The 14,113-nt window shown below is 41.0% G+C and overlaps 1 protein-coding gene across 1 annotated transcript in view; it reads right to left on the bottom strand.

Annotated features, from left to right (window-relative positions):
- CFAP54 (cilia and flagella associated protein 54) overlaps positions 1-14,113 on the bottom strand; it is a 174,323-nt gene that overhangs the window by 14,836 nt on the left and 145,374 nt on the right. The window contains exons 62-66 of the mRNA XM_029078670.1: positions 13,617-13,758; positions 10,828-11,025; positions 9,579-9,793; positions 3,855-4,040; positions 2,754-2,860 (exon numbers count right to left, since the gene is read on the bottom strand). Of these exons, the coding sequence (XP_028934503.1) occupies positions 2,754-2,860; positions 3,855-4,040; positions 9,579-9,793; positions 10,828-11,025; positions 13,617-13,758 (848 nt within the window). The remainder of the gene's footprint in view (positions 1-2,753; positions 2,861-3,854; positions 4,041-9,578; positions 9,794-10,827; positions 11,026-13,616; positions 13,759-14,113) is intronic.

Genomic DNA, 14,113 nt, shown 5'->3' with positions numbered 1-14,113 from the left:
ATAGTAAGCGCTTAACAAATACCAACATTATTATTATTGAGGCAGAGAGAAGTGAAGTGACTTGCCCAAGGTCACACAATAGACAAGCGGTGGAGCCGGAATTAGAACCCAGGTCCTTCTACCAGGCCCCCGCTCTATCCACGAGGCCCTGCTGCTTCTCAAGTCTCCCTCCTTCTAGACTATAATAATAATAATGTTGGTATTTGTTAAGCGCTTACTATGTGCCGAGCACTGTTCTAAGCGCTGGGGTAGACATAGGGTAATCAGGTTGTCCCACGTGGGGCTCACAGTCTTAATCCCCATTTTACAGATGAGGGAACTGAGGCACAGAGAAGTGAAGTGACTTGCCCACAGTCACATAGCCGACAAGTGGCAGAGCTGGGATTCGAACTCATGAGCCCTGACTCCAAAGCCCGTGCTCTTTCCACTGAGCCACGCTGCTTCTCCATGACTATGACATGACACTCCATGACAGTGGGACTATGAGCCCACTGTGGGCAGGGATTGTCTCTGTCTGTTGCTGAATCGTACGTTCCAAGCATTTAGTCCAGTGCTCTGCACACAGGAAGTGCTCAGTAAATACGATTGAACAAACAATGAATAAATGAAGTCTTTTGCCCCGGGAAGGATGTGATCTCCATCAGTGTGAGATTCTGGACAACTGCTCTGATGTGGCCCTACCCTAGAGGTGACTCTGTCAGCCGTAGCATCAATCCACCCACTTCCAACCCAAGGCAGGGGCAGCCATTAAAAAGAAATACCACCATCACACAGGGCGAGAGTAGGAGAGGAGTCCTGCCACCTATGCACAGGACTCCCGGCTGGCGGGAGAAAGTCCAAGGAAAACTTGGACGAGATGGCGGGAAATGAAGGAAGCCTGACCGTGATGTGAGAGGACTTCGCAGTTTGAGGTGGAAAAAAATGGCACGGGACCCATTCCAACAGCAACTGTGCTGGGCGTGGTTGGGAGAAGTAAGAAGTAGTTGCTGCAAATCCAGAGCTAGTGGGACTGGGAGATCGAGCCTCCAAACAGCCTCCGTTTTATTTCGGTTTGTTTGACGTTTGTTTGCAAATCACATTATTTGCCCATACTGGGAATATTGCTATAAAGCGGCATGGCTTAGTGGAAAGAGCACGGGCGCAACCACTTATCAGCTGTGTGACTTTGGGCAAGTCACTTCTCTGGGCCTCAGTTATCTCATCTGAAAACTGGGGACTAAGACCATGAGCCCTAACGGGAACAACCTACCCCAGCGCTTAGAACAGTGCTTGGCACAGAGTAAGCGCTTAACAAATACCATCATTATTATTATCTACCATAGCACCTTTCCCAACATAATAAATGTAGGAAAATTGCAAAGGAACAAAGGAATAGTCTTCCGGTGATTAAGATGGAAAATAAGCAGAAGAAGAATTTGGGGCCCGGGGGAAGACGACATGAATTTCTCTTTCCCTTCAGTGAAGAGTATGACTTTGCTTTACATGGAAATTAGACACTTTCTTCAATCCCTTTGCACCAGATAGATCTAGATTATGATATGCAAATGAAAGTCCAGGTAGTTTAGAATTCTTGCATAAATTCAAAAATGACTTGCGAGAGGTCTCCCAGCTGGTGGGGGGTTTAGTTTAAGATAAATGCCTAAAAGGGTCGGGGGAGATTTAATCCCGGTCAAATTAGCATTTCCTTTTGAAAACAAGTACTCCCTGGGCTGGTAGAAGAGAAGAGCTTCCCCTCCTCACTTTGCACATTCTCCTAGGTGAAGAGAAGACAGAACCAGCTGCCTCGGAGATGTGTGTGCTGCCTTGGTGGTGACGGGAGCAGTCAATCTCCTTGTGCATGGATTATGGGTGAATTGGCTAGATTCTGGAGAATCCAAGGACGGGATGCTCGTCAGCAATACTATATGCTCACTCACTTTGGGACACGAAGTAGTAATAATAATAATAATGTTGGTATTTGTTAAGCACTTACTATGTGCAGAGCACTATTCTAAGGACTGGGGGAGATACAGGGTAATCAGGTTGTCCCACGTGAGGCTCACAGTTAATCCCATTTTACAGATGAGGTAACTGAGGCATAGAGAAGTTAAGTGACTTGCCCACAGTCACACAGCTGACAAGTGGCGGAGCCAGAATTCAAACCCATGACCTCTGACTCCCAAGCCCGGGCTCTTTCCACTTAGCCATGCTGCTTCTCTAATAGTATTAGTAGTAATATTTGGAAACTTGTTATGGGCAGGGAACATGTCCACTGATTCTGTTGTGCTATACTCTCCCAAGAGCTTAGTACAGTGCTTTGCTCATACTAAGCGCTCAATAAATACCACCGATCGATAGCAGCAGCAGAAGCACTTATACCCTATGCTGGTGGGGTGACTTGAGTGGGCACAGGGAAATTACAACAGGGCAAAGATTAAATCCTCTCCTACTGTAAACTAATGTTGGCCATACAAGACAAAAAGAGTAATAGAGAGGAAAAGCTATGGCCAAAAGAAACAAAATAATTTTCACATGTACATAAGAGATCACTCCCAAAATGTCTTAGGAAAAAATAACTTCCAAGTTAATAAAGATTTCCTGGGGATGGACATGCGCTTCCAATTTTCTCTTGATATGTAATTCTCTATTTCTACCAGTGTCTCGCAAGCTGACCAAACCAACACTGAAACTCTACCAGATTTAACGAGTCGGCTTTAAAGTCAAGCGTTGTTCAATCACTCGGGACGCAGGCGCACAAGTTCGAGTTTACTTGCCTTTTCAGGGGGATCCACAAATGGCCTGAAAATATGTTGGCTGGATTGAAAGTCGTGACAGAGAGAATTTTGACCTTCTTTGTGTTATAGGCAAACAGTAACAAAACCTATAAAATATAAAAAGATCTATAAGGATATAGAAGTCAGACTTCTTACCTAAAATATTTCAGTAGCCATCTTCGAAGCAATAGTAATAATAATAATGTTGGTATTTGTTAAGATCTTACTATGTGCAGAGCACTGTTCTAAGCGCTGGCTTAGATACAGGGTAATCAGGTTGTCCCATGTGAGGCAGTTAAGCCCCATTTTACAGATGAAGTAACTGAGGCACAGTGAAGTGACTTGCCCACAGTCACACAGCTGCCAAGTGGCAGAGCCGGAATTCGAACCCATGACCTCTAACTCCCAAGCCCGGGCTCTTTCCACTAAGCCGCGCTGCTTCTCTATAACTTCCTTTCTAGCATGAGAGTTATTAAAACAGTAATTTTCTCAATTCACAAGAGTAAAAATTCAGAAATGTTATCAAAAATTCCACATTTAGCTTGGTTTACACACTTTGTCAAGCATCAGTTCTTAATAGTAAACTTTTAATAATATTATGTATTTAATATGCTTCTATTACTAATGCTCTTACTTTAAAGGTGAATTTCTGACAAAAATATTCACAATACAGACAAGCAAATTTGTTACAACAAGAAAAATCAGAATCAAAATATTAAAATATATATTCATTAATTCCTGGAGCAGAAAATGACTAATATTTTAGAAGACTAGTGAAGCCTCTGAATTCAACTTTTGTTTTTGCATGTTAAGCAACATTAATGTGTTCTGTTCATTTCAGTATGTACAGAATTCCCAGCAAAAATACCAGGAGTGCAAGAAAATGCAAAGCAGACTGGTGCAACCTATCAAACGGGCATATCACATGACTTTTTGAAATTCACAGATTAACAAATACATTCTGTTTTGCTCTGTATCAATAGCAACAGTATTTTATCAAGCTAAGAGCTCAAGGAGTGTACAATCTACATTCAACATTTAGAAGCTAGTGTCCACAATATATTTTAAAAAGGCTCTAAATGGGTAATTTTATAATTATACCTTTGGTTCGGTTTCCACTGCCGATATTTCTAAAGGAGGAATGTACCACTGAAAGCAAAGTTCCTTATGTGGGGCATAAGTTGCTCTGCTTTCTATCACACTGTCTAAATTATGAGAGAACGAAGAGACAGCAGAGAGTTTTATCAAGGAACTATTTGAAAGTACTGGAGTGCTGCCATGGTAGATCTGAAAAGTAAACAACGCCAAATTAGAGTTCAAGTTTTTTTCATTCCCAAAGAAAAGTACATTTGATAATATGCTACTTTTACCAATTTACATGTCCTCTGGGGGCCCATACAACCTATAAACATTCAGTTTGATCTCAAAAGACAAAATGTTTAAAGGAATCTGTCCACAATTGGGATACTGTGGCTTCTTCAGTGAAACTCTCCAGTGTTTATTAATGACAAGATTGAAAAAAATACATTGTGGTGTTTTAAAAGTTGTATTTTTCTATGTGCCAGAACCTTGGGGTTGGTGGGTGTGACCTGATGGCCAGGCCCACCCCATCCTTTTCCCTTCACAGGGAGGCGGAAGCCCCTATTCTTCACATCCCCATACGGGTCAGCGCTTGTGATTTTGAAATCAAAGACACCAATGTGAATGAATGAAGCTCCTTGTGGGCAGAGATCACAACTACCAACTCTGTTATATTGTACTTTCCTTAGTGATTAGTACAGTGCTCTGCATATAGGAAGTGCTCAGTAGATAGAACCGACTGATTGATCAGTATAGTACGCACAGGTGACGTACCACATAAATATCTCTTACGGACTCTCTCATTCGCTAAGGTTACCCTGTATGTGCATATATATTCGGTGATGGTTTGGAGGATCTCATTGCAAGTGGTTCAGTTTGCTGTGGACTGCTTCCTAATGGAACTCAGGAGAGCTTTGAAGCTAGGAGAGGGGTGGTCTGGGGGATTGGAAGTGGGAGGGAGTTGCAGGTGGGAGGAAAGGCAAAAACAGAAGTAGAAGAGGAGCTCCTACCAAGAGGTTTGCCTCTCTCAATCGATTAAAAGCTCCTTCAGAGTTAAAGTGCTTCCTACTCAGTTGTGCTCTTCCAAGTGCTTACTACAGTGCTCTGCACAGAACAGGTGCTAAGTGACTACTAAAATGGGCCGCACACCTCACTGCAGAGGGAAAGGGAAAATGCCTGAATTCAGAAATGTCTTTTGGAGCTATACCATCAGTGGTGCGGGAGTCTATCTCAAAAACCACGTGGGACATTTTCCAAAGTGGACAAGCTCAACAGCAGCAATGGCTACCAAGGTGGCTGCTGAGGAAATCACTCTGGTGCTCTTTGGCTTGATGTTGCGGCTTCTCTGCGACCAGACTGAGGTCCATCTGCTATTTATAACAGGAGATGCCATCGACTGATTGAATACTTTGGGTAAGTGTAAACAGACAGCAGGAAATTCTGTCTCTGAGCCAGCGGCCACAATTCTGGTGTTTGGTGTATGCTACACAAATCACTGTTGCATTTACTCTGGCCATGGTCAGGAAGGACAAAATCCTGGAAGAAATATAAAAGTAGATAAGCCCTCCTCCCATTGAGAGAGAGAACTTGGTTTACGAGTAGAAACGACGGCTTCTGCGCTACGAGACTGCCCCAAATGAAGCAGGAGCAAACTAGGTAAATGCCTCTTTCCACTGGGAGTGAATGCGACCTTGAGGGTGATGGCTGAAGGGGAAAAGAATCCCGAAAGTCTTTGTATCCATCTCAATTTCAGTACTACTTCTAAAGATCTGTGCTTTGGCTATTTCAAGCTCAATCGGTGACAGATGTAGTGATATGGTTGTTATAATGTATTATTTGTTCAACACAGGTGTCGTATTTGATACTATACTACCACTCACAGGAGAAGTCAAAGTTCCTGCTTTTTAAGATTGCAATCTGTTGTTATCACAGACACTGAAGCTGATTTGTGATTACAGTCCCGGGTGAATCTGAGGTCAGGAAAGCTATCAAAAATCATAGTCTCTTTTTTTGAAAACACAAAGCCTGAATCAAGATTCTACCAGAAATATAAATGTGAAGACTCAAATCCACACTGCCATCAATAATTCACAAATTATTTTACGACAGGAAATGGGTGAAAAACGAATGACAACTATCAACAAAAGAACAGAATAAGAAGAGTCATAATAACAGCAAACACAATGCCAAGGATTTACAAAGAGCCTGCCTTTCTCAGTGCACATTCGCCTCAACTCATGAATATTCTTAAATTCCAGGTGTTGTATGTACTTAGCAAATATTTCAATTTTACCCCTGTGCAAACTAAAGCATTAAAGGGTTAAAATGGAGATATTCTTTCCCCCCCCCCCTTTTCCTTTTACAGCTGTGAGAACAAAAGTAGTTAAGTAATTGCAGAGCCAAAAATAGACTCTTCTCCTAGTGCCCTATTCTTCACATTGTCTCTCTGCCAATTCTGGAAAAGATATAACATTCAGTAACAGTTCTTAAAATCAAAAATGGAAACAGAGGCATTGACCTTTCAAGTCACCTACCCTCAGGAATGACAAATGGCATGATGAAAGATAACTGTTGAATGCGAAGATTTTCAAAGATAAACTTACTTTCTCATAAAGAAAGAGTGGCACTCACCTTAATTAGGAATACTATCTCAAGTCCTACCAGGGACTGAGTAAACAAGTATTTTATTAAAATGCTTCAGTGATTTTCTAAATTGAAGCTTACACCTATATCAATTCATTCATTAATGAACAGCTATGCAAATAATTCTGGAAAAATAGCTGTTATAATTCTTCTGCAGCTGGATGTCTATTTTGGGATAATATAATCCCTTCCTGCAATCTTGTCTACCAATTCTATTGCATTGGACTCTCCCAAGCACTTAGTGCTCTGCACACAGTAAGAGCTCAATAAATATCTCTGATTGATTCATTAAAGTGGTAGGCAGAGATACTTGTCAGCTGTGTGACTGTGAGCAAGTCACTTCACTTCTCTGTGCCTCAGTGACCTCATCTTTAAAATGGGGATTAACTGTGAGCCTCACGTGGGACAACCTGATTACCCTGTATCTACCCCAGCGCTTAAAACAGTGCTCTGCACATAGTAAGCGCTTAACAAATACCAACATTATTATTATTATAAGACAGAGCTTTGTGAGCCTACCAATAAGGGATCTCCAAGTCATCTAAATATTTCGTCTCCCACTTCAAGTACTTAACACCAAGACAGTGTTAGCCTGTTCCTGAGAGGAATAGAAAGTCTGAGCATGAATTCATCTACACCATACAGAATTGTAATTATATAACTTTAGGAATATTTAATGTAATTTGTTTGGCTCTTCTGTTTTTCAACCAAAAAGGTTCAACAGACAAAAAGTTATGCATATAGACATCACTGATGAATTCCTGCACAAAATGACGATTCTTTCAAAAAGCCATCTTCCCCTTTGTGCGTAAAAGCAGGTTTAAGTATCAAAATGCAGCAAGAATCTGACTGAAATAGTCTCCTGAGTGATTAAAGCCTCGAAAAACGTTATTATAAAAATCATCGAAGCTTGGAGTTGATCATTTTTTTTCAAAAAGCTTTACGCTTGTTAGCTGTCTACAACAGTGAAACTAACACATGATTAGGCTGCTTGCACCTGTCACGAATATGACAGTGATCTCCAGAGCTGATTATCCTAGGAGAAAGTAACACTAATTATATCAAAAGAAGAGCAAACAGAGTGAAACAACTCTCTGCTATGCGACTGCTAATATAAATGTCACATATTTACAATTTATTCAGAATTGTACATTTGGTGTCCCATCCTAGCGAACTAAATAATGATGGGTTGTCCTCTGTACATACCGAGACTTTCACAGCATTATTTTCAAACTTGGACAGTTCGGCTTCCAAACTTCTCTAGCCGTATTTGAAAGATTTGATAAATCCATTTTTAAATGTCTCAGTCCCATCTTTTTTTAAGACCATCAACCTCCCTCCAATTTAGAAGGGGGAGAATTACATGTAAATTGACCTTTCGATGTCTACAACAGAAAACTAAAAACATAGCAGTGTTCATCGTTCGCCCACCCTACAGATGGGATAAGAACTGAAATTGAGTTTGTATGTTGGCAGGAAAGGGCCAGTGAAGCTGCTCACTTGTGCGGGGAGCTCTTCCCGGCTCGAGAATAGTCCAGGAAATTACCTCACGGGACCAACCGCATTGGAGGGGCTCTGACTTGGTGGTCGGGCTGGCCCTTTGAACAAGAAGAAATCCACAGGCACATCCTTTTCTTTTCAGAGAAGGGTTTCAATTGGAAGTCAGTCATCGCTAAGAGCACGTACAGGATCGCAACCAAAAAAGCTTCCCTTTTCAATAATAACTGTGGGATTTGTGAAGCCCTTACTATGTGCGGCAGCAGGGTGAAGGGGATAGAGCACGGGCCTGGGAGTCAGAAGGTCATGTGTTCTATCCAGACTCTCTTGCTTGTCTGCTGTGTGGCCTTGGCAAAGTCGTTTCACTTCTCTGTGCCTCAGTTACCCCAACTGTAAAATGGGGATTAAGACTGTGAGTCCCATGTGGGACGGAGACTGTGTCCAACCCGATTTGCTTATATCCACCCCGGGGCCTGGTACATAGTAAGTGTTTAACAAATACCACAATTATTATTATTAAGGTCACAGAGCAGACAAGTGGCAGAACCAGGATTACAACCCAGGTCCTTCTGACTCCCAGGCCTGTCCACTAGGCCATGCTTCTTCTCCGTGTTGCTTTTGGACGGTGACAGGTTGTGATTTACATAAGTGCTTGGTTGCCTTACAGATTTGTCAGGGCATCCTATCAGTTCTCCCACTTCTGAGAGGAAGGGGGTTGGACGATGCCCTAACATGGCGTCGCCTTCCTTAGGATTGACAATCTGACGGCGTGGGCCCTTCCCCTGACGGAGCTGCTTCGGGTTTTCCTCTATCTCCTCTCTATCTGGGGTGCCTGCAGACGCCCGGATGGGGGGATGTGAAGTAGGTGAGGCAGTGGGGGTGGCGGCAATAGGGGGAACTCTCCACACTGGGTCCGTCAACTCTGGGGAAGAGGTCTTGTGACAGAGTCCCCAAATTCAACACGCATTCTTTGGTGGACTCCTTTCCCCCGCCTCGGTGACGAGGATCCCATCTCCCTCTTCCCGGTTGTGCCCCCTGCTCAGAAGGTTGGGTGACTTCATAATTAAACTATGCAGGCTTCCAGAATTTGGGGTATATTGGTCAAAACCCTAAAGATTAACTTGTGTATGTAGAGGCTTGGTTGAAAAATCAAGGCAGGGGTGGCAGGAAATGTTTCCCTCATGAGGCAAAGGAAAAATTCCAAGAGCTTTGGGTACTGGGGAGAACCCAGAAGTCCAGGAAAAGTTCTTGAAGTTCTTATACCTGGGAAGACTGCCAAGATGCCACAGGTTGTGGCAGGGATTCAGTGATGAGTGGCTCCAGCCCTTCTCCACAAGCAATATTCTTCTTCAAAGGGAAATGTCTGATGTGCAGATTCTGGTCACAGGAGGAACTTCCACTTAAAAAAATCCTCCCAGTTTGTTGTGGGCAGGGAATGTGTCTACCAACTCTGTTATACTGCACTCTCCAAACCATGAGTGCATTGCTCTGCACGCAGTAAGCACTCAATAAATGCAACTGATTGAGAAATGTGCATAAGATACAGCAGATACTTCATATGGGCTACAGTCATGTATCACTGATTTTTTTTTTTTTTTAACTTACCTTAACTACTGACCCATGTGTCTTTTCAGCTGGCTTTTCTAACCCTTGAAGAAGGTCTTTGGGAAATTCATCCACACAGCAGAATGAATATTCACGCAAAAAGAGTTTTAGGAAATAATGCATTTCTTTCAAGCGTAAAAAAAGGTTTTGATTGAAAACAGAAGTATACAGGGCATCGTCTTTGGGAGGTATGACAGAGACTGGCTTTGAAGCTGCTTTAGGAAGAGAAAGCTTTCATTAGTTGAAGAAATCAACCCCATAAATAATTTGTGCCTTGACCACCCTTATAGACTAGTAACAGTGATAATTCTTGATGGTTAATAATAGTGTCTAATACATAATATGAACACTTGATATGAATACCATAATGCACATTATTTTTATTCTTATGGTGTTTATTATGGTAACAATAATAATGATTAGGGTATTTACTATGGTATTAAGTGTTAACATTAAGTATCAGCTGATATTATTAACTGTCAAGCATTATGATAGATACAAGATCACCAGATTGGTATTCCTGCAGTGGATGTTATCAATACTGGAGAAATGAACAGTCTCAAATAGGAAATGATGGAAATCATATGCCTATTCTGAGACTGCCCATTAATTATTTCATTATTTTATAGGCTAGTTTCTAAAGTTTTTCATAATCATTTTTTAAAGGAATATGGATTGACAGTAAAATCTATCTCCTGAAGACATCCATTTATATTTCTTTTCACTGACCAACTAAGAGGTGTTTGTATGGATGGTGTTTCTAAGCCTTTTAAGAATTCTTTTACTTTTAACAAAACCAGGACCTACTTCAGAGGGTTATTGAGGCAAGCCATCACCTAAGGGTTCCCTGAAGTAGGGGCCATCACAAGGGACATTCCAAAGATGGTGGACATATGGCCCCTTTTAAAAGTTGTCACTGTGTGACATCTCTTAAAGTTGGTTGCACCACTGCCCTTCTCAAAGACGATCGTAGGAGGAAGTGATCCATTAGTGGGACTAAAGTCAGAGTCTCAGAGGCAAACTGGTTGGGGAACTCATCTGAGGTGTGGGGATGGCAGGGCCAGAGGCCACGAAATGCTATCTTGCAAAAAAAATTTCATATGACAACATCACTCACAGGAAATACATCTAAACCTCATCTCCCCTGTTAGAGGGATGTCAGGACCTGGTAAGAGTTTATGAAGAATTGAGTGGTTATTAGTTAAAAGGGGAATGATGTAGGTTTCTGAAGAAAAGAAGAATATCTCACCTAGCAGAGTACCCATATTGTTAAGTCTCATTAAGTGATTATGATAACGCACAAGGTGGACCCATGTAATAGTCGGTTGGTCCTCGCTGATTTTCTTAACTTCACTTTCCGATTTGCGTACTCTCTTCAGACTCTCACTGACTTCTTCGTATGTAGTCAAAGGGAATAAAGGATTTTTAAAAGTAGCCAGATGGCCATCTGAAAGTCCAAAAAATTAATTATGTTTGCATATTTATTCCTAACAATCATCGCGGTTATCACTGAGTCCTTCAGTTATATTTATTGAGCACTTACTGTGTTCAAAGCACTGAATTAAGTGCTTGGGAGAGTGTACCATAACAGTAAACAGACACATTTCCGGCCCAAGATTTACTATCTAGAGGACGGGCCAGACTGTAAGCTCACTGTGGGCAGTGAATGTATCTACCAACTCTGTTATATTACTATATTGTACTCTCCCAAGGGCTTAGTACAGCACTCTGCAAACAGTAAGAATTCAATAAATATGATTGAGTAATTTCCAGAAGGCAGAGGGCATTATCTGCTTCAAAACAGGAACTGGAAATAGGAATGACTATGTTAGAGAAAATACTATCCAAAAGTCTTTGGTATGATATAGATTCAATTCAATTAAATAATTATATTTGAGTGCTTACTATGTGCACAGCACAGTACTAAGTGCTTGGGAGAGTACAATACAACAGAATTAGCAGACTGTTGCTTATCCAGAAAGAGCCTACAGTCTACAGGGGCAGATAGACATTTATATGAATAAGCCATTTATAATACATAAATTAAAGACACATACATAGGTCCTGTGGGGTTGGGGTAGAACAATTATCAAACGTCCAGAGGTCACAGATCTAAGTGCACAGACCTCATAGAAGGGCAAGTGAGCCGGGGGGAATGGTTTAAAAGATCTCTTTGGGGAGATGTGATCTTAAAAATAGATAGTTAATCTATACCAAACACTTCATATCATTAATTGAGTGATTGGGACAAAGCATTACTGTGTTATACTGAATTCCTGGTTTCATAAAATAAACATATTCTTTGCATGAGAACTAGGCAGCCCTTGGAAATGCAGATTTCACTGAAATCTAATTTTAAAATTCTACCAAAAGAGTTCAAAAGCTTTGCTTTCTCTTGATTTTAATTTTTTTAATTTGGCATATATGGATGGCACTATCTTCAGATTCATGCCATGGAGTTTAAACAATCTGAGGGACTTTTTCTGCAGTTTTTCTAATGGGCCCGACAAATGCTTCTTCTATTAGAGCCCTCCAAATTTACACCCCTCTTCCATAAAGGGTTGTACATAGCAACTGTAACAGCATTTTCCTAATGGATACAGTCGGTGACAATAATTAGTTCTCAAAGACATCTCTGCTTATTTAGATAGGTTCCCCAGAAAAATACGTCATTTGGTTTTTAATTAAGATTACCCAAATTTAGTTTTTAGCCAAGATTGTAAGACGTCCCCAAACTTTAGACCAGGTCACTTCTCATGTAAAGAAATCCACTGGGACACAACGGACAGGATGACTTTCCTGAGTTAATCTCTCATCTTCCCATCCTATATGAACTTCCCTTCTCTGTCACCTCTGCACTTGTGCCTGTACCCTCTAAGCAATTAATAATAATAGTTAATAATTATGGTATTTGTTAAGTGCTTACTATGTGTAGAGCACTGTTCTAAGCCCTGGAGTAGATTGTCCCACGTGGGGGTCACATTTTTTAATTCCCAATTTTACAGATGAGGTAACTGAGGCACAGAGCAGTTAAGTGACCTGCCCAAGGCCACACAGACAAGTGGCGGAACTGGGATTAGAACCCATGACCTCTGACTCACAAGCCCAGGCTCTTCCACTAAGCCACGCTGCCTCATATTCAACCCTACCTACCATATAATCACAATACGTGTGCACAGATTCTTATACTCTGTTTCTTCCCCTACCTGTAATTTACTTTAATATCTGTCTCTCAGGCTAGATCGTTAGATCTTGAGGGCAGGGATTGTTTCTACTTACTCCGTTGTACTCTCCCAAGTATTTAGTTGAGTGCTGTGCATACGGTAAGCACTTAATAAAAGCCACAAACTGGTTTTGTTATGCTGTCTGTCTCCCCTTTTTAGACCGTGAGCCCAGTGTTGGGCATGGATCATCTCTATCTGTTGCCGAACTGTACATTCCAAGCGCTTAGTACAGTGCTCTGCACACAGTAAGTGCTCAATAAATTCGATTGAATGAATTAATTTCGATTGGACAGGCACTCTCTTACAACAGTGCTCCTGACTGGAATTCGATTTACTAAATAGGCCTGGATTGTCCTCAAAGGAAACAGATTTAATATTTATTGAGTTAAATTCAAGTTTGGGTCTCTACAACTCTGAAGGACAAGATTTCTTAAGGGTTTGTTTTCTAATTTCAACCAAAGCAGCTTTTTGGGCCAGGGGTAGTTTTTTTTAAGGGTCTTTTTAGATGAAAACGATCAATCAATCCATGATATTCATCGAAGCTTACTGTGTGCAGAGCGCCGATTCAAATATTGGTTTTAATCTATGATACTTATCAGTATCATTTTTTAAAATGACACAAGCATAAATTTCTCTTTCTTGATGCCAATCTAAGTTAATTTAGGAATTTAAATATTCATTCAATGTATGCTGCATCATTCCAGCACAATATGGATGATTGATTTATCTGGATCGCTGATATAAAGTACTTAACCTACGATACTCAGATATATACATCCTAGCCTTTTCCATAAAAATGATTAGATGGGCATACCAGTCAAATAATCTGTGTATGATGTAAGAAGATCTAAGTAAGCAAACTGTGGGATGTGTATCTGTATTGCGTATTTAACCGGTTGCTCCTTGACACTCTTCTTTCCAATTAGTAATTGCGATGCTACCATGGCTTCACTGACCTAAAAGAACAAATTATTTAGACTCTATTCAATGAAGGTTCCCTAGGTCCGTGAAAACATCCATTTTAAGAAATGCAAAACTACAGAGTAAAGTTTCTTATGCCCATAAAACATCTGCAGGACTGATTTCTTAAAATGTCAGGAAACAGTCCATAATTCCCTGACACACAATCCATGTCACAGTCAAATAAATCATTAATGTTGATTATTGACTCGTAATGAGAGATTTCAAATAATGCAACCTCACCTGGATGGAGTTGACATTTATCCACATGTCAAATGTGTTCACAAGCATATCTGCCAAGAATTTCATTACATAAAAGGAGAAGTAAACAGTGTTGGGCTGGCTAGAAGA

Source organism: Ornithorhynchus anatinus, chromosome 14, assembly GCF_004115215.2.
Source record: "Ornithorhynchus anatinus isolate Pmale09 chromosome 14, mOrnAna1.pri.v4, whole genome shotgun sequence".
In the NCBI taxonomy this organism is placed as follows: domain Eukaryota; kingdom Metazoa; phylum Chordata; class Mammalia; order Monotremata; family Ornithorhynchidae; genus Ornithorhynchus; species Ornithorhynchus anatinus.
This window is presented reverse-complemented; position numbering and strand designations above follow the sequence as displayed.